Source organism: Octopus sinensis, linkage group LG1, assembly GCF_006345805.1.
Source record: "Octopus sinensis linkage group LG1, ASM634580v1, whole genome shotgun sequence".
NCBI classification, from domain to species: Eukaryota; Metazoa; Mollusca; class Cephalopoda; order Octopoda; family Octopodidae; genus Octopus; species Octopus sinensis.
Window position 1 is genome coordinate 183,625,492 of NC_042997.1, and position 20,236 is coordinate 183,645,727.

General features: G+C 35.0%; 1 protein-coding gene across 4 annotated transcripts in view; it reads right to left on the bottom strand.

Annotated features, from left to right (window-relative positions):
* Positions 1-314: 314 nt before the first annotated feature.
* LOC115218751 (testis-specific serine/threonine-protein kinase 6-like) overlaps positions 315-20,236 on the bottom strand; it is a 61,130-nt gene continuing 41,208 nt past the window's right edge. For 2 of the 4 annotated variants that reach the window (XM_036507550.1, XM_036507558.1), the window contains exons 3-4: positions 3,594-3,643; positions 315-2,067 (exon numbers count right to left, since the gene is read on the bottom strand). In XM_036507550.1, coding sequence (XP_036363443.1) covers positions 1,119-2,030 — 912 coding nt within the window. In that variant the 5' untranslated portion in view covers positions 2,031-2,067; positions 3,594-3,643 and the 3' untranslated portion in view covers positions 315-1,118. The remainder of the gene's footprint in view (positions 2,068-3,593; positions 3,644-20,236) is intronic. The other 2 variants (XM_029788664.2, XM_036507561.1) reach the window with 1 other exon arrangement.

Here is a 20,236-nt window from a genome sequence, read left to right on the forward strand (position 1 = left end):
GTTCAGTCCCACTTCTTGGCACCTTGGCCAAGTGTCTTCTATATAGGCTCGGGCCGACCAAAGCCTAGTGAGTGGATTTGGTAGACGGAAACTGAAAGAAGCCCGTCGTATATATATGTGTGTGTGTGTGTGCTTGTCTCCCCTTCCCCCAACCACCACTTGACAACTGATGCTGGCGTTTTTATGTCCCCGTAACTTAGCGGTTCGGCAAAAGAGACCAATAGAATAAGTGCTAGGCTTACAAAGAATAAGTCCTGGGGTCGATTTCTTCGACTAAAGGCTGAAAAGTGTAAAAGAGTAAAAAAGAGGGTATGGTGTGTTTTATTAAATATTTACTTACGATTGGAATAATAAAAAAAAAACTTTTCGTTTTTATATTTTTTATGTTGCGTTTAAGTAGTAAGATGCAAGAGAGCTTGCTGGGTGTCAATGATTTTGGTTGCCATTAGGAATGGGAACAGCTAACGTTTCTACTACGGCACTTCGGCGGAGTGCACTCAAGTAATGGCCGCAGAAGGGAATAAAGTAAAAAAAAGTCAATGCGCTATTTGGCAGAAACAGTGGACGAATGAGATGCGGGAGGATGAGATGAATGATCTATGAAGTGCGAATGAGTAAGGTCAAGAGAGAGGTAGTTAGTGTGTGTGTGTGTGTGTGTGTGTGTGTGTGTGTGTGTTGTGTGTGTGTTTGTGTGTGAGAGAGAGGGGGGATTATCATACAAAAATAATAAATTTCAACAAAATATGCTGTCCCACATCCGTATATGTATGATAAATCGAATTTTACAATTTTGTAAGTATATTCTGGTTATTTTCAAATTCAGTTTTCTTTTGAATTTTTCATTGAATATAATGAAATGAAAAAAAATGTTAGTCATTTGTTAATACGGTTTGAAATAAAGCCAAATTCTGTTAATAGGAATAAATCAAACGACATCAAGTATCACTTAAATGTCTGAGAGGAATTGTTCTTTATAAGATTATAATTTCTTGACTTCATCCAGAAATTCAACACCTGATGACGATCAGAGATCAGATTGATCGAAACACAGTGTAGATATAATATTGTAAATATGCACTTCAAAAATTAATGTAATACTTCAGAAAATTGTAATTTTATTACGATTCGAGCTGTGAGACAATGGAAGATACTCTTTTACTAACTGTTTCTATATTGGGCCTCTCGTTTGTATCTGCAACCATCAAAAATTTAATTGTCTTAACAATAACATTCACTAGTCTATCGCTGCTGTTGACAACTGAATCTGGTAGAGTGACACCAACATTTGTCTGGTTGTGAAGAATGGTTGCTTCACTCCCTTCAAATGGTGGGTTACAAGTTAACATAAAATATAATATACTTCCAAGGCTCCAGATATCCGTGGGCAAGGGATCAAAAGGAGAATTTCGGATAACTTCTGGTGCTTGATATCGATAATCTCCCAAATAGTCATCGCTTAGAATTGGATTGCTTCTATCGACACCACAAGGGGTTGCTAATCCCCAATCAGCCAGCTTGGCGTCGAATTTTGAAGTTAACAATACATTGCTGGGAGTTATATCTCGGTGGGCAATATTTTGGGAATGACTGTAATGTACTGCAGATGTTAATTGGCTAAAAAATTGTAAGATGTCGGATGAGGAAATATTATGGTTACTCGTTACATACTGTTCAATATTACCAAATTCAGCATACTCCATAATGATATATAAACGGTTAGGTTTAAGGATAAATTCTTCTAGGATGATTATATTCGGGTGCTTAAACTTCGAGAGGCAGTATACCTCCGCACTGATGTATTTGTTGTCTTGGAATTCTCCTTCAAAACAGAGTCGTTTCAAAGCGTACAAGCCGTCCTTGTGTCTATTATAAGCTTTATAGATTCGTCCAAAACCACCTCGACCAATTTCTTCAAGAATCTTGTATTTTGGTCTGTGTACAATTTCATCTGTGTGCACTGAGGAGTCATCGTTAGATTCCAAAGATGAGTTGTCCAAATTGATTGTTAAACTTACGTTTATTTCATCCATTTGGTTTATTTTCTTTTCGATGTTTTCCAATTTGACTCTAAAAAAAGAAGGAGTAATAGCAGTTGAATGACATATTTTAATACATTAACAATTTTCTTAAGATGCTATAGTTACTTTATAAACTTTACATTTATTCCAGGGAATTTGGAATTAAACTTGTACTGAACAATTCTTTTACTATTTGCTGCATTAAATATCTTAAATTAGCAGTTTTATCATGAAAGAAACTATAATATTAGAGAAAATGTAAATGAAGTATTTTGTTTTTTAATGACGTTAATACTTATGTACGGTTGTGCGAATAAGGTTTAAGACCGGAAGAGATAAACGGCAATCTGGATAAATAATTCAGGAGAACAATGAATAACAAATATAGAAAATCACACGGCACTTACAGTTGCATACATAGCATACGCATTTTATCGTAACTAAGCATACATTGAAGACAGATGTAGAATCAACCAGATATTTTGACAGGCGATTTTGTTGAGGCACTGTTTCTAATCACTTCAATGAGAGGACCCGAGTTTTTATACGTAGACCATTGAACTAGGTGGATTTTCTATCAACATGTTATTATATTTGAAAAAAAAAAAATGGCTGACTATACATTTTACTCAACAGCTATTCTTAACAAGATGGATACTTTCTAATAAAAAATTTGAAACAGGATAACTTCTCCGCTATCGACTATTGAATGAACATATTACTATTCATTATTTCGATCAAATCAGTGTTAGGGTGACTTACAAAACTATCCGTAAAAAGTATTGTAATAAACCTGATGAACATTATTTTCACTGTAATTTACAAACTATAAATGACTATCAACTTGGCGGCAATATTTCTATCATTTGATTTCAAAGAATAACTATTGATACATTTCCTTACTATTTCATGCGTTATACTTTCAAGAAATAAGAACAACTTAATTCGAAAGAAATTTCATACTGAATGTAGATTAAAATGGGATCGATCAAAAATCATCTTTACTAATCTGACATGTTTGAAGGAATAAAGCGTAGCATGGAGAAACATTTGACAGTTCATAAGAATAAGGAGCGTTGGAAATACCCATTATATTTGAGAACAAAACTTCAATAGATTTTTGTATGGAGACGGGGCAGATGAATATTTTTTTTTCTAAATATGATTTAAATAATCCTTTAAATGACCTTAATTCCATTCAGAACAGCAGTAAAATAATAGATATATCTTTCCTGATATGTTTATTCAATACCAAAGTGTTATATAACATCAAATCTATAACTTCATCGCAGTAACCTCAAATCTATAATACCAAATCTGTAACTTCATTCTAAATCTCAACAATGAACAGCAATAAATTGAATGTGAATTGTTTAATTATGGCCTAATTTCTATATAATTGAGGTTAACTTTTTAAAACCGGATTGCTCTAAGGACTACCGACAAAAAAGAAGCATAACCATGACGACGATACTCAAAGACATACACTTATCAAAACTATTCAGGGAACAAGACAGCGTTGACAGAAAAATACAGTTACATAAATTAGAAGACACTGTTAACATGTAAACTTACATTGAATCGATGATTTTTCGCCATCTATCTGAAACAAGACACACGTTTAACTAAAAAAAAAACAAAAAAAGAAAACATGGAATGAATCCATTTAGTTCAAAGCGCTGCGGGGTTTCTCGAAAAAACATTTGTAGAAGTGAATAAAAAAAGCGCGCAAAATGAAAACCTCTCGCCTTCGTAGTAAATGCTTTTCGAAAAGCGTTGTAAGAATATTCAGTTATTTTTGGTAAGAACTGATTATTCGCGAATCATCAGAAAAAACATTCGTGGATTTTAAAAAGTTTAGCATGAAAGTATGACGATGAAACAAATATTTTCTTTGGATCATAAGGACGACGCTGTGCGACTCTGAGTGCATGCGTGTGTGTGTGTGTATGTGCATGCGTGCGTGCGTGAGTGGGTGCGTGCGTGTGTGTGTGTGTGCGTGCGTGTGTGTGTGTGTGCGTGCGTGTGTGTGTGCGTGTTCGTCAGTTTATGTGTGTATGTGTATGTGTGTATGTGCGTGTGTGCGTGCGTGGGTGCGTGCATGCGTGTGTGTGTGCGCGTGTGTGAGTGTGTGTCTGTGTCTGTGTGCGTGCATGCGTGTGTGTGTGTGTGTGTGTGTGCGTGCGTGCAAGCGCGAGCATGTATGTACATATGCGTTCTCTGGGCAAGTGAATGTTAGTACGCGCGAAAAATATTTCCGAAATTTGCAGTCTTTTCTTGAGTCACGGTTGTGGAGGAAAAGAAAATCTTCTAAAAAACACATCTTCTCACTGGTAATTATATAAACACCTCACACACACACACATACACATGCATATAGCTTCAGAAAAATCATCTGTATTTAGAATATGAATTGTAAGCTACGAGCTACGATTTAGTTTCAGGCAGTACAGTAATCCCTCCACTATCGCGGGTGCTACGTTCCAAACCCTATCATCTTATAAAAAGGAAGAACATATTGGATAATGTGGTCCTAGATACACTAAGCTTGGGATAGAAAGAATACAAGATGGTCTTGGCTGGACTGCCTTCAGCCAAAGATCAGCTCGATCACGAATAACTAAGAATATCACTACTTTTCTCTTTTTCTCATTTCTCATACTTGTTTCAGTCATTTGACTGTGGCCATGCTGGAGCACCGCTTTTAGTCGAGCAAATCGACCCAGGACTTATTCTTTGGAAGCCTAGTACTTATTCTATCGGTCTCTTTTGCCGAACCGTTACGTTACGGGGACGTAAACACACCACCATCGGTTGTCAAGCGATGTTGGGGGACAAACACAGACACACAAACATATACACATACATATATGTATATATACATATATACGACGGGCTTCTTTCAGTTTCCGTCAACCAAATCCACTCACAAGGCTTTGGTTGGCCCGAGGCTATAGCAGAAGACACTTGCCCAAGGTTCCACACAGTGAGAATGAACCCGGAACCATGTGGTTGGTAAGCAAGTTACTTACCACACAGTCACAACTGCGCCTACTATTAAACTTTTTTTTATGTAGATATGAACTTCCTGAATGGCACACCAAACGAAAAATTGCCTTAAACTTTCTTAATAATGTGGTCCTGTTGATGATGAGTCATGTTTGATGCGGCCCGTTCCTCGGGAAATGTTGCCCGTGCCTGGACTAGAATCATTACTATTAGATGACATTGCGATATATCTAAAGCAACCATCTTAAACATAGACGAAAGATCGCTGAAAAATAACCATCAAAATAGTAAGTGCTAACCAACGAGCTATGAACAATTTGCAAATAACAGAAAATTCCAACTCCTAGGATTCTAAAATTGTACGCATGTGCATATCCATATATACAAACACATATGGCTTCCTACTTTTTTTCTATCCTCTTTGCCTGTCTCTTATTACACGGAAGTTTTCAATTTTGACATACACACATATGTATGTATTCATATACAAACTCACACGTATGTAATGGCCTTCGTCTACATATATACACATAAAATATAACTCACTTTCCTTACCCTCACTCACATTTTCTATTTATTGCTGACTCATAGAAAAATGCACGCACACACACACAGACACATACGCACACACATACACACGTATCTACACATACGCATACAGAGAGAGAGAAAGAGAGAGATTATATACAAATCTACAGAAGTGTGTTTAGAAGAAGCTATGGCAATCTAATTGCGTGTTGAAATGTTAATACCAGAAACGGTTGTAAATCAACCACACACGCACACACACACACACACACACACACACACACCACACACACACACACACACGCACACACACACACACACACACACTCACACACACATGCACACACATACACACACACACACACACGCACGCACACAGATGCTCGCACCCACACTCACACAGACGCACATACACACGCGCGCGCGCGCAAACATACACATACACACACACACTTACGCAAAATTTACCAATCCTTGACATTTTACATATATCAGTTTTAACTGGGAAATAATATCAACGCTCTTATGTAAGATAGTAAATATTTATCCAAGACTAAGTAGAAGAAACTTCCCCTCAATAAATAACTGCTAGTTTTCGTTACTTGCTGTTTATAAATTTGTTGTATACTACATTCACTGGACATATAATTTTGTCAAGAAATTCAATCTTACGGTGACGTTTCCGCATAAAAGGAATTTCTTAATGATACAGTACCGGAACTCTTATACGGCTTCCAGAACTCCGGGAATACTGCAACATACTGTACTCCGTATTGAGTAAACAAACCCTATTTTTGAAGTTGGTTAATTAGCATACTGTGTGTTCTTTACCTTTTTCCGTAGATTGATAGAAATTAAATAAGCTCTGCTTTTAAGGCGGCGAGGCGGCAGAAACGTTAGCACGCCGGTCGAAATGCGTAGCCGTTTTTCGTCTGCCGTTACGTTCTGAGTTCAAATTCCGCCGAGGTCGACTTTGCTTTCATCATTTCGGGGTCGAAAAATAAAGTACCAGTTACGCACTGGGGTCGATGTAATCAACTTAATCCGTTGAAGGCGGCGAGCTGGCAGAAACGTTAGCACGTCGGGCGAAATGCTTAGCTGTATTTCGTCTGCCGCTACGTTCTGAGATCAAATTCAGCCGAGGTCGACTTTGCCTTTCATCCTTTCGGGGTCGATAAATTAAGTACCGATGTAATCGACTTAATCCGTTTGTCTGTCCTTGTTTGTCCCCTCTGTGTTATCCCCTTGTGGGCAATAAAGAAATAAAAAATTAAATATACTCTGCTTTAGAAGCGTATAAATTTGTATTTGTATGTTAAATAAAATCGTACTTCTTACTTTTCATTTAATTAAATAAAATCGTATTCATTGCTTTTCATTTAATTAGTAGAGTATGATATATATTTTAAGAATTCTAAGTGGATTAATAAATATGAAATAGACCCTGCTTTAGAAATGTTTCAATTTGTATCTATTAAATACTATTTAGTTCTTTACATTTGATATTTCATTTTATATTTTAAGCATATATTTAGGCTGTCTCAAGAAAACCGGAAAGTCTAGAAATCCGTGACACCATTGGTCCCAAGCTTGCCAAAAAATTGGTCAGGTACTGTATCTAAATAATTAAACCTATTATGATTTTTCTTCAAACAACTAAACTGGCAGTTCATTTCAGGGGAAAATAATCTTGGGTTAAAATTTAATGTACAAGAGAAATGGTTTAATTGTCAGTGTTACTTCTAAAATGGCAGCGCTTTCGCAATGAATATGACAAGCAATTAAAAATGAAAGGTAGGTCAAAGCGCATAATTTCGAAGTAAGTTTTCCGTCTTCTCTCGTGTCGAACCAGTCTCTCTAAGACCACTTATTCAAATTCTTTCACGGTTATTGAGTAATATAAACCATAGCAACGATTTTAATATCATCTCACGTTATAGCGACAAGTGAAAACAAGAATGGTAAGTGGTTGCGCACGAATATTTGTCTATTCTTAAAAGGTTTTGCCGCTGTTTTAAAATTTGCTTAAATAATATTGCGTCCGCAAAGATTGGAGCGTCTCTGGCAAGCAATTGCAAATGGAGGATAGGATAGTGAACGAAAGAATAAGAAAACATTTCTTACCTTCTGTAATTGAACGATGATCCCCTTGTGGAACATCGGGAGATATTTATTAAAATTCCTATAAATTCGCTTCAAGCTCTACTAAAATACGCATTTAAAAAGTAGCAATAAAATAACATGGAGAATCAACTAACGAAAGATTTAGGCGAGCATTTTAGAAGATTAGTATTTTAAAATACTCAAAATTGCTTCAGCTCGAAAAGAAAATATATTATTTTCAACAAACTGGCATTGCAAGCTAGCATTTAGGTTCTGCATTGTTAGATTCATATTCACTTTTCAAATACATTTACATGATTCATTTATTGTAATTCAATCTATGTAAAGTAAGAGTTGAGATTGTCTGGAGCATTTATGATGGGTTCGAAGCAATAATTAGGACGCTGCAATAAGCGAAAACAAGATGGGGCTTAAAGTTTTAGTACATTATGATGTTAAGATTCATGTCATTCCTGAGTAGGGACTAAAATCCATCTCAAGTTTTTATATTGGGATATTAACAAAGCATATTAATGAAATAGTCGCCAATTCTAGAACTCTATAAGAGTGATCATAACTGTACTTATTTGCTGTATGACTAGTCGACTAGTTACACTCAACTGTCTTTGACGGAAACACTGTACTGCCGTTCTGGTTAAAGTATGTAAATCATCGACGTTTCAGACAGTAGACCAGCATTCCAATGACTGTCAACTAGGACTCTGCGTTAATATGTTTGCGTTTATTAAACTCCTTTACATTGTGTTGGAGGAGGGAAAACATGGATGTTGTTTTTCATGGCAATTTTATTATATGCTAATTCTTAGCCCCGAAACAGAAATTCGTAAACAAACTGAAGGTTTTCCCCAACCATTTTATTAGAAATTGTAATATTTTAAAGTTTAAAATATTTTGTCAGATTCAAAAGCTCGGGCATAAATAAATTTTTTAAAATGAGATTATTCGACGTTTGACTTTTCGTTGAATTCATGTAAATTTTATAATTAAAATTTCATATAAACACTTGGTTAAAAACAAAAAGACCGAATGCTCATGCATCTTAAGTTAAAATCCGTAACAAACATTTCGTCATGTTTCTGGGCAAAGCATTTTATTCTATAGAGCTTTTGATCTCTAAACTGCTGAGAAGAGATACTATATTTTCTTGTAGGAATCAATATGACTGTTCATCACCCCCACCCATACACACACACGGACATCTCTATCTTTTTTTGTTTTAGTTACTAGGCTGCGACCATGCAGGAGCACCACCTTGAAGGGTTTAATCGAATATATCGACCATAGTACTATCTTTTGAAATCTGGTACATATTCTATCGGTTTCTATTGCCGAAACGCTAAGTTAAGGGGACGTAAACAAACCAACACCTGTTATCGAATGGTGGGGTAGGGGACAACATAAGTACAAACACACACACACCACACACATACATATATATATATATATATATATATATATATATATATATATATTATATATATATATATATATATATATATATATATATGTATGTATGTATGTACGTATGTATGTATACGACAGGCTTCCATTCAGTGTCTGTTTACCAAATTCACTCACAAGGCATTGGTCGACCTTGCCCAAGGTGCCTCGCAGTGGGATTGAACCCATGTGGTTACAAAACGAGCTTCTTAACCACACAGTCATGAAAAATCAAACAAATTATGTTTATTGTACCAGCGCAACTGGATAAATATATATAAAAAAAGATGTTTATAGACTTTTATAATCCTTTCTTTAGTAAATGCAATATTATTTTTACGTAAATATACTTTCTTTGGGTTTTTCATGTTCAGTTTGACAGGTAAAATTTCACGCTAAATTTAAAAACGGAAACGTTACAGGGAGAAAGTGAATAAACAAATATCCTAAACTGATTTAACACCTTTATCATTGTGGGTATAATATTCAAGACGGAAATAACATCCGTGAAATATATTTAGTGAGGAAACAGCTCATTGAACCAAATCGTACTTCTTCAAAATATCTGCAAACTGAAATAGCTTTTCTAAAGATAATACTAACCTACCATCAGTAGTAGTAGTGGTAGTAGTAGTAGTAGTAGTAGTAGTAGTAGTAGTAGTAGTAGTAGTAGTAGTAGTAGATTATTTCAGTGATCTTTTCCAAAGAAAATACAACGTCATGTAAGTAAGAAATTACCATGTTTTACAATATCGGTTCTATTTCACTACAAAGAAAAAGTAGCGTAGGTGCATCTTGATAACGCTGATAAACTACATACTTCGCTCGCGAAATAAATAAATAAATAGATAAATAAATAAATAAGAGCAATCGTCAGATGCCTGTCTATTCTACTTGGCTTATTACATAATAACTATTCAAAATAAATATTGTTCATCAATAGGTGGTTAGCTTTATAGACATCATTTAAAGAGGAAATGTGAGCTCGGAAATAGCTGCGCAACTTTTGAAAAGTGCATAATAATATTTTGTTTCCATCTGACAAAAACATCAAGTCGTAGTTTGCCAACCGAGATTATTTCAGTCTACTTAATGCTGAGATATTTTATATACCTTGGTCCTAGCTAATTAACTATATTACGACGTATGTCATGTGTTGCTAAGTACATAGGGTGAAAAGAGCAAGTGTTTCGTATATTTAACGAGAGTTTAGTTAGTATTAAGTTTCTTTTGATCTACGGGGAATGCTTCTTTTGAGCTAATACGAGTATTTTGCCCGCGTCATGACATTATTTCGGTCAGCTCTTTCACTAGAACAACAAAATGGTTTCGATAAATATTAATCTGGTAGAAGTTGAGTTAATTTCAAATCTGTGAACAACAGAAAATATCGATTAAAAGAAAAGGAACAGGGTGTGTAGATAGCAAAAAATATGTTAGATTAGTGGAAGCACAATGACCAATATATATAATTAGCATTAGGGTCAAGGCGACAGCAAATTGCTACCGAAATCTTATCGCAAATTGGAACACGAGTGCTTGCAAAGAAAGACTGAGTCTAATAATATCAGAAGTATGAAAATATATCAAATGAGCATTGAACATATCAACAATTAACGCTGTTCAATGAAGATAAATATTTTCACACTGTGTGTGTGTATATGTGTGTGTGTGTGTGTGTGTGTGTGTGTATGCTTATATACGTATATATATATATATATATATATATACACACAAGCTAATATCGAATAGTGACATAATGTCCTTATAAGTTACCTCTCATGACACGATGTATACTTAGTTATTTAGTTATTTCGAAATCCGTTACAGTCTGCTGTAACGTCGTACATTTTTATTCAAAATGGAGGCGAGTACCAACATTCCCACGTGGTACGTTTGGACAGTTGTTAAGAATCTCTTCACACGAACCGATTGGTAGCCTTGTCAACCTATATATATATATATATATATATATATATATATATATATATATATATGTATATATATATATATATATATATATATATATATATATATATATTATATATATATATATATATTATATATATATATATATATATATATATATATATATATATATATATATATATATATATATATATATATATATATATATATATATATATATATATATATATATATATATATATATATATATATATATATTATATATATATATATATATATATATATATATATATATATATATATATATATATATATATATATATATATATATATATGGCGCGATGTGTCATGGGATGTGTGAAGTCACCGTTGCTGAGCTTGTTGCTTCGGAAAGAGATAACAAAGATGTCATACTGTGCCTGCAGGTCGACATTAGCTCTGTCCTTTTGTTTTTCATTTCTGTTGGGTGGTTTATGGTGTGAAATTATATCTCTGCCCACGGAAGGCCATGCGATATCTGTTGATTCACCACTGTTTTACAAAGTGTGTTTCAAGAACGATAAAGTATCTTTTTTTTTTTAATGATTATCTTTGAAAGAAAGTGTATACTAGCATAGCCAGCGTTTTTTTTTAATGCATATTACACTTTATGATATACTTTTTAGTAACTGCGTCATGATTAGTAAGAATAGGTAAGTATTAAGTTTTAATTATTAAATCCTTATAAATAAACATACGACTTGATCGATTAAGTAAAGGTAAACAAATAACAGCATAGAAGAGACATATTAGACATTGAAAAACATACAAAGACTATTAACTTAACTTAAACACCAAATAATAAACGTTTAAGTTATGTAACAGTGTTCGTATGTTCCACCCTGTAATTGCTTTAGTTTCAACACATGGTCACAGATCAAATCACTTGCCAGAGAAATAAATCTCCGAAATAAGTAAAGATATTTCCTGTATGGTACAAATGTTTTCTGATACTAACTTCTAGCCCCATTTATCTATCTATCTATCTATCTATCTATCTATCTATCTATCTATCTATCTATCTATCTATCTATCTATCTATCTATCTATCCACCCACCCATCCATCCAGCCATCCATCCATCCATCCATCCATCCATCCATCTATCCGTCCATCTGTCTATCCGTCTATCTGTCTGTCCGTCCGTCCGTCCGTCTCTCTCTATCTATCTATCTATCTATCTATCTATCTATCTATCTATCTATATATATATCTATCTATCTATCTATCTACCTATCTTCCTATCTATCACTACACTCACACGCGTATAACATTTAATATCAATAATATGTATAACATATCTGTGTGTAATATATATATATTTATATATGAGTATGTGTGTGTGAGTGTGTGTGCGTGCGTGCGCGTACGTGTAACATTTTTGCCTCATTTGCATGTCATTTTCCTTTGCCTTCCGTTTCCATCTCGTCGATATTTCATTTCTTCTCTTTATTTATTAATCATTTATTTATTCAGTGAGTGAAAGCTTGAATGCAATTAGAAGTTTGTATTCTGTATTGTATTTATGAAAAGGTTTTTCTTTTTTTTTTTCACATCAAATGTACTAAACTTCAATACAAAGCGTTCAATAGAAGTAACACGGTCAAGTAATTGTATTGCAAAACATGTTGCTTTTTATTTCTAGCAAGCTAAATCTCGCTAGCTTTAATGAAATTTACTAGTGAAACACATACATAAACACACACACACACACACACACAACACACATACACACGTTATCTTTTGAACTTTTGCTACCGACATTGCTCCTTAGTACTATACTTGTAACCATTTCCAATTATTAGTCGTACGTTTAATTTATTTTAGTAGACATATTTCGAGCAAATTTATTATTATTATTATTATTATTATTATTATTATTATTATTATTATTGCTGTTGTTGTTGTTGTTGTTATTAAATATCTGCTGTTATTCGGTACGCAGATAATATGTTAGTGCCAAAAAACTGTTTGAGGGATTGAGTTTCTACCCAACTTGTTAGTTTTCTTATCTACTGGAACTTTTTTAAAATGGCTGTTGGGAATAAATTGAGATCACACTTCAGATTTTAGACTTTAACTGGTTAAAACAACTTTAATAAATGAGGGCTTTGAGTTCGTAGAAGCAAAAAAAATAAAATAGAATAAATAAATATTTAACAACTAGATGTCGTAATTTATTTTTAAAAAATAGTACTATGTCATAGTCTAATTTAATTAGCAGATACCAGTCTGTCGATAAATTAAGCAATAAAACCTATTTATTTTTAAACAAAATAGAAGTTTGTAAGTATTTTAAATCTAATTATGTTTATATAAACAATTTGCTAAGTTTCCAACCTGAAACTGCTCTTGGTTCTATGATACAAACTTCGTGTTTTAAAGTAATCTAAATTAAAACCTGCCATCAAAATTTCATGTTTATCTATGTTCCAAACCAGCATTAAGTTATTATACTAAATTCTTCAATATTTTCATAATTAATCTAAACAAAACTAGTGCTTTTCAACAATAAATATGGTAACAAAAGGGTTTAAAACAATGATAGTACATATGTCTTAAACGTTTACAAAATAAGCAAGTTTATAATCTAATATTCGTAACTTAAGGTCCTAAACTGTTATCTTTCATTGATAAATCTATAAGCCCTAGAGCTTTTAAATATTTAGATAACTTGATAACTTTTTATATATTTAATTTTAATGAAAGATATTTAAACTTAGCATTAAAGGATACGATTTACTTTATGAGCTAAAGAAGAAGCTTCGATATTGTCACTTAACCTAAAAGCAATCTTCCGAAAATCACGCCTATAAAATTTCCTTCGGTCATGGCTGACCTACAGCTAAACAACGGTGGTTTAACGATTTATTCTATCAAAAGAGCTACCAGCCATGATCTAAGAAAATATGGGGAAGAGTAGTGCGAATGGTGCCAGTAGGAAAAATACTTAAAGATACACTTTCTCTTGCATGGTGGGGCTTTGGTCAGCTTTGGAACGTTTGAATAATGACTTGCATATTTTGATTGATTAATTTCTGAAATGAAATAATAATGTCAGTATAGATAGCGGGTTAAATTTTGCTTCTGATGCCGTTTTCCATTTCTTATATGGTTTGAGAAAATTCAATTTTAAAATAATATGTTTTTACATAAATTAATCTCAATGCACTCAGTGGATGTGGAAGCGTAATGGCCGAGTGGTTAGGGTAGCGGACTGGCGGTCGGAGGATCGCGGTTTCGATTCCCAGACCGGGCGTTGTGTGTGTTTATTGGGCGAAAACACCTAAAAGCTCCACGAATCTCTGGTAGGGGTTGGCGGCGACTCTTTTGTACTCTTTCGCCACAACTTTCTTCACTCTTTCTTCTTGAGTAACAACCGGGAAACCGGGCCCATGGGCCAGGCTAGCTGTGAAAAGGGCGACGTTTATCGTACTCAGTGGATGGAAGGCGCGTGACTTAGTGGTTAGGATATTCAGCTCACGATCGCAAGGTCGTGAGTTCAATTCCCGGCGACGCGTTGTGTCCTTGAGCAAAACACTTTATTTCACGTTGCTCCAGTCCACTCAGCTGTCAAAAAAAATGAGTAGTACCTGTATTTCAAAGGGCCAGCCTTGTCACGCTGAATCTTCCTGATAACAACGTTAAGGGTACATGTATCTATCGAGTGCTCAGTCACATGCACGTTAATTTCACGAGCAGGCTGTTCCGTTGATCGGATCAACTGGAACCCTCGTCGTTGTGACCGACGGAGTGCCACTCGGTTGATGATGACTTTAAAATGAGGTAAAGTGATATTTTCAGTCTGTTTGACTTCTTGGCGCAATCTGGATCAAATATAATTTTATTGGCGCACTTAACAACAGAGTTTTAAAGCTTTAAAATTTTGAAAATATATATATATATATTGCTTACTTTGTTTTATAAATATATTTGGGTTTAACAGTTTTATGAATAACGCATATTTCGTGACACGGCCAAGCAAATAATAGTGTTTGAAAACCGCTGAGTTAAAGACACAATAAAAAGAAAAAAAGAAAATTCCTCGGCAAGTGTTAAGGAAATGTCTTGGAAAACATAAGGAATTGAGCCATTAGTCCATTAGAAGACTCTTTATGTTTAAAAATCGCTCTGATTCTTCTTCAAGTAATCTTCAAATATAAACTGCATAATTAATGGCATAAAATAATTAGAAACAAATCATTTACGTTGGACCTGTACACTTCCGAACTGGCAAAGATTGTGGCCATGCTGGGACATCGCCTTGAAGAATTTTAGCCGAACGAATCGATCCCAGTACTTATTTTTTAAAGCTGCGTATTTATTCTATTGGTTTCTTTTGCTGAGCCGTTAAGTTATGGGGACGTAAACGCACCAACACTGGTTGTCAAACGGCGGTGGAGGACAGAGACACAAAGATACGCACTCACACTCACACACACACCACACACACTCACACACATACACACATACATACACATATATACGACGGACTTCTTTCAGTTTCTATCTACCACATCTACTCGCAGGACTTTGGTCGGCCCAAAGCTACATTAGAAGCCTCTTGCCCAAGGTACCACGTAGTGGTACTGAACCTGGACTGATGTGATTGAGAAGCAAACTTCTGATCACAAAGTTACGTCAGTCCACTCTACCCGAGTCAACGATAGATCCTCTAATCGGCGGTACACTGGACTATGTAATTTTAGATACACTGAGTCCAAATAAAAGCTGGGATTATCTCAGCTGGAACTGTTTTATAACAGGTGTGATCGATCAGACCCGACTTGGAAGTAAACAGCACCAGAGGTTTTTCTCTCCTTGCACCGTTATTTTAGATGGACTATCTCTTACTTTTCTGATAAATATCATTTCAAATCGGATATCAAACAAAAAGTCCCAAAATGGCGCATAGAAGTATTATCTACTAATAAATGTGAATGCTAAGTTTTTTATTATCTCACTTTAACGAATTTCTTTCTATTTGCATAAACAATAATGCTTTGCATAAAACACTAGTTTAATTTTTTTTCGTTATTTGAGAAGAGCTACATCTCTTTCAATAAAAAGTTTTATAACTTGCTTCCAATGCATTTTGGAACCCGTGGTGTTTTTGTCTAATCAGGTCCTTACACACTTTACTCACATGCAAAGAGTTTCAGTCAACAAGTATTTGTGTATGTGTGAGATAAAATAAATCACGCATTCTTGGGCAACATTACATCCTACTATACTATACCAGATAGCAGCATTTCTTTTAAATTAGTCCATGGGAAGATGATAAAGTTTTGGTAACTCTGGTGCATCTGTCTTCGGCGTCTAGCAAAATGAAAGCTGATAACCTGTTTATTCCACATACAGATGAAATAAGAAATAGAATTAAACATGAAACGTCTGTATTTTCAACTTGACTATTTTGAAATCTATAAATCCGAGGCCATTTGCCGAATCTGATATTTACAACTAAGAATAGTTTAGCAAATTATTTCTCGACTCTTCCAACGTCTAAAACTGGATGTTACTGTATAAGGACGAAAAGGTAGATGATAGGTAGACAGATATATAGTGAGTGATATAGCGAAATATATATATATATATATATATATATATATATAATATATATATATATATATATATATATATATATATATATGTATATATATATGTATATATATATGTATGTATGTATGTATGTATGTATGTATGTATGTATGTATGTATGCATGCACGCATGCATGTACGTATGTATATATCTATATATATATATATATATTTGTATGCATATGTTTATGTGTGTGTATATATATATATACACACACACATACATAGTATATTTGATATATGTAATGTGTAAGTATATGTGTGTGTACATGCGTGTGAGTGTGTATTTGTCTTTAGCCTCAGTTCAACTTTAATTGGGCGGATCTTTCTCAAATTCAGTTTTAGCCATTGTATACGCCAGAGTACATTATCCAATGTGTCCTTTTTTTTAAATGGCCGGCTGTGGTTTCAGAGAATCTTGGCTGTAATTTCTAGCAGGTGGAACGAAAGACCATTGGATGCACCCTTATTGTGTGTGTGTGTGTGTGTGCGCGCGCGTGTTTTGTGAACGGTTGGTAATATTTTATGTCCCAAGCAAGAATATCACTTTCGAAGATAGGGTCAGGAGGTATATTGTAGAAGGCGGCGAGCTGGCAGAAACGTTAGCACGCCGGGCGGAATGCTTAGCAGTATTTCGTCTGCCGCTACGTTCTGAGTTCAAATTCCGCCGAGGTCAACTTTGCTCTTCATCCTTTCGGGGTCGATATAATCGACTTAATCCGTTTGTCTGTCCTTGTTTGTCTTCTCTGTTTTTAGCCCTTTTTGTGGGTAGTAAACAAATAGGTATATTGTAGAATAAGGGTGAGAGACTAAGATGAACTTCAGGCTAAAATTATAGCAAAGGAGCAAAAATATAGGCATCTCGTCTCAAAACTTCCGATGGAAACGTTCTCATTGCTCAAAGTAAGAGTGGAGACAGTACAGCTTTATGCTCATATTTGCTCCCAACTTTTGAAAGTTCTCAAGCATGTTGTAAACTATTTCGGCATGGTTGGATGCTTTCTTGCTGCCCAGAAATCATTTACAACCGTTACAAAGAAATTTCATGCTGCTGTTTCAATGCAAATTCGTTGAATTTACAAAATTCCCTTCTTTCATCAATTTTCTCATTTGAGGCCCATTCCTTCTTTTATCTTTTCACTGTTCAGGCTGGGAATGTGCAGCAGATATAGTGAAAGTATGATCCATCTTTATCCATATTGCTAACAAACTGCTTCATAATGCCAAGTTTGATATGGAGTGGAAGTAAGATGATTTTTCCCAAATGAACTAAAGGCTCTTCACCCACATTAAAAAAAAACCTGGAACTAATGTTCGCTGCGGTCATTCTTTGATCACCCATTGTTTTTCCCTTGCTCTGCTGTCATACATCAAAAGCATGGATATTTACTTCATTCACTTTGATGCCCTACGAGAAAATTGACCATCTTAAAGTTCCACGCATATTACCCACTGATAAGGCGGCGAGCTGGCAGAAACATTAGCACGCCGGGCAAAATGCGTGGCCGTATTTCGTCTGCCGTTACGTTCTAGGTTCAAATTCCGCCGAGGTCGACTTTGCCTTTCATCCTTTCGGGGTCGATTAAATAAGTACCAGTTACGCACTGGGGTCGATGTAATCAACTTAATCCGTTTGTCTGTCCTTGTTTGTCCCCTCTGTGTTTAGCCCCTTGTGGGTAGTAAAGAAATATATTACCCACTGATGATGGTGGTGAGGAGGTTCATCAAAAATCTAGACGTGATGGTAAAAAATGGATTTCATTTTTGGATTCAACATATGAAAAAAATCTTCAAATTAGGTAAAAACATCCAGACAACAAAATTCCTGTTGAGCTGTGTTATATTATGTAACTAACTTTTTGTGCACATTTTCTTTTCTTTTGTGCACTGTTCGCAAAAGCGTTTGTATGTGCACACATGCATCGTTTAAAGGTGTTATTTTTCGCATTTACATCTGTCCAATTTTGTTGCCTACAATTACCGGGGAGTTCTGGTTGTAGAGTCCCCAGGTACCTCCTCCATAGTGTTCTATTAGAAATGAAGCATCATTAAACTTTCTTGCTAGATTCTCAGGCATGACCAACTAAGGTTACCGATATTATCCAACCATCTCTCTCGTGGTCTATTTTAAGTCTGCTGTCGGTCGGCTCGGCTCCAAGAATCTGTCTTGTGATCCTTTCCCGTGGCATTCTAATCACATGTCCGTAATACCAGAACTGTGACCGCTCAATACGAAAAAACTAGCGTAGTGACCCGGAGAGGCTTCTTGATCTCCGAGTTACGCACCATGTCGCATTTATATATTTTCAAAAAACAAAACATCTCATATTCATAGAATGCGATTATATATACATATTACCGGGGCGCATGGCTCAGTGGTTAGAGCGTCGAGCTTACGATCGTGAGGTTGTGAGCTCGAATCCCGGACCGGGCTGCGTGTTGTGTTCTTGAGCAAGGCTCTTTATTTCACGTTGCTCCAGTTCACTCAGCTGTAGAAGTGAGTTGCGACGTCACTAGTGCCAAGCTGTATCGACCTTTGTCTTTCCCTTGGATAACACTGGTATGCATGGGCGACTGCTGGTCTTCCATAAACAACCTTGCCTGGACTTGTGTCTAGGAGGGTAACTTTCTAGGTGCAATCCCATGGTCATTCATGACCGAAGGGGGTCTTTACCCTTTACAGGTTCTTTCTTACAAGCTAACGGGGGAGATTCTAAACGATTCTTGACTTGCTAGAAATAACAATTCAAATATCTTTGAAATCACACCACACCGTCTTAAAACTGATACAGAATGTTAAGAAAAAACAGTAGTCACTACTTAGATATCTTTCGACATTCGCTTGCTGCATTAAGATTGGTGATGGATTAAAATAACAGCTGGGGCCAAACTATTGTTATGAGTATACACTGGATAATATATTCTCATATACGGGATGGCCATAACTGGAACGCCTTTCATCATCGTTTTGCTCAATCAAGACTGACTTGAGGCTAAACAGCAATATCTTCTTAGCCATTGGCTTTTGTATTGTCTTTGTATTTTTTCAAATATGAAAATGATTTTTAAAAACTAATATTACTATTAACGATTGATTAATGAATGAAGGGAAAAAATTAAATTAAAGCATATATGTTTTTAGTACAATTTAATTAATTGTTTTAAAACGATTCTTCGTATTTCATTAGTACATTCTTTGATCTTCATGTTTTTCATTATGGAGAGATTCGTTAGGTTTCGATGTGTTCATTAGCAAATTTTGACATTAGCTAATTTCGTGGTTACCAAGATAACTGAAATTACGAGTAGAAGATTAATAAATATCTGTGTTCATTCTTCTTAAAATTTCTTACTGTCTTTAAGTTCATCTCACGTCACTGCTTTCAAAACTTCTAAACACGCATATATGTGCTTTCACAGAACTTACGTTCATACACACACACACACATACATACATACATACATACATACATACATACATACATACATACATACATACATACATACATACATACATACATACATACATATATCAGCCGCATATGTACG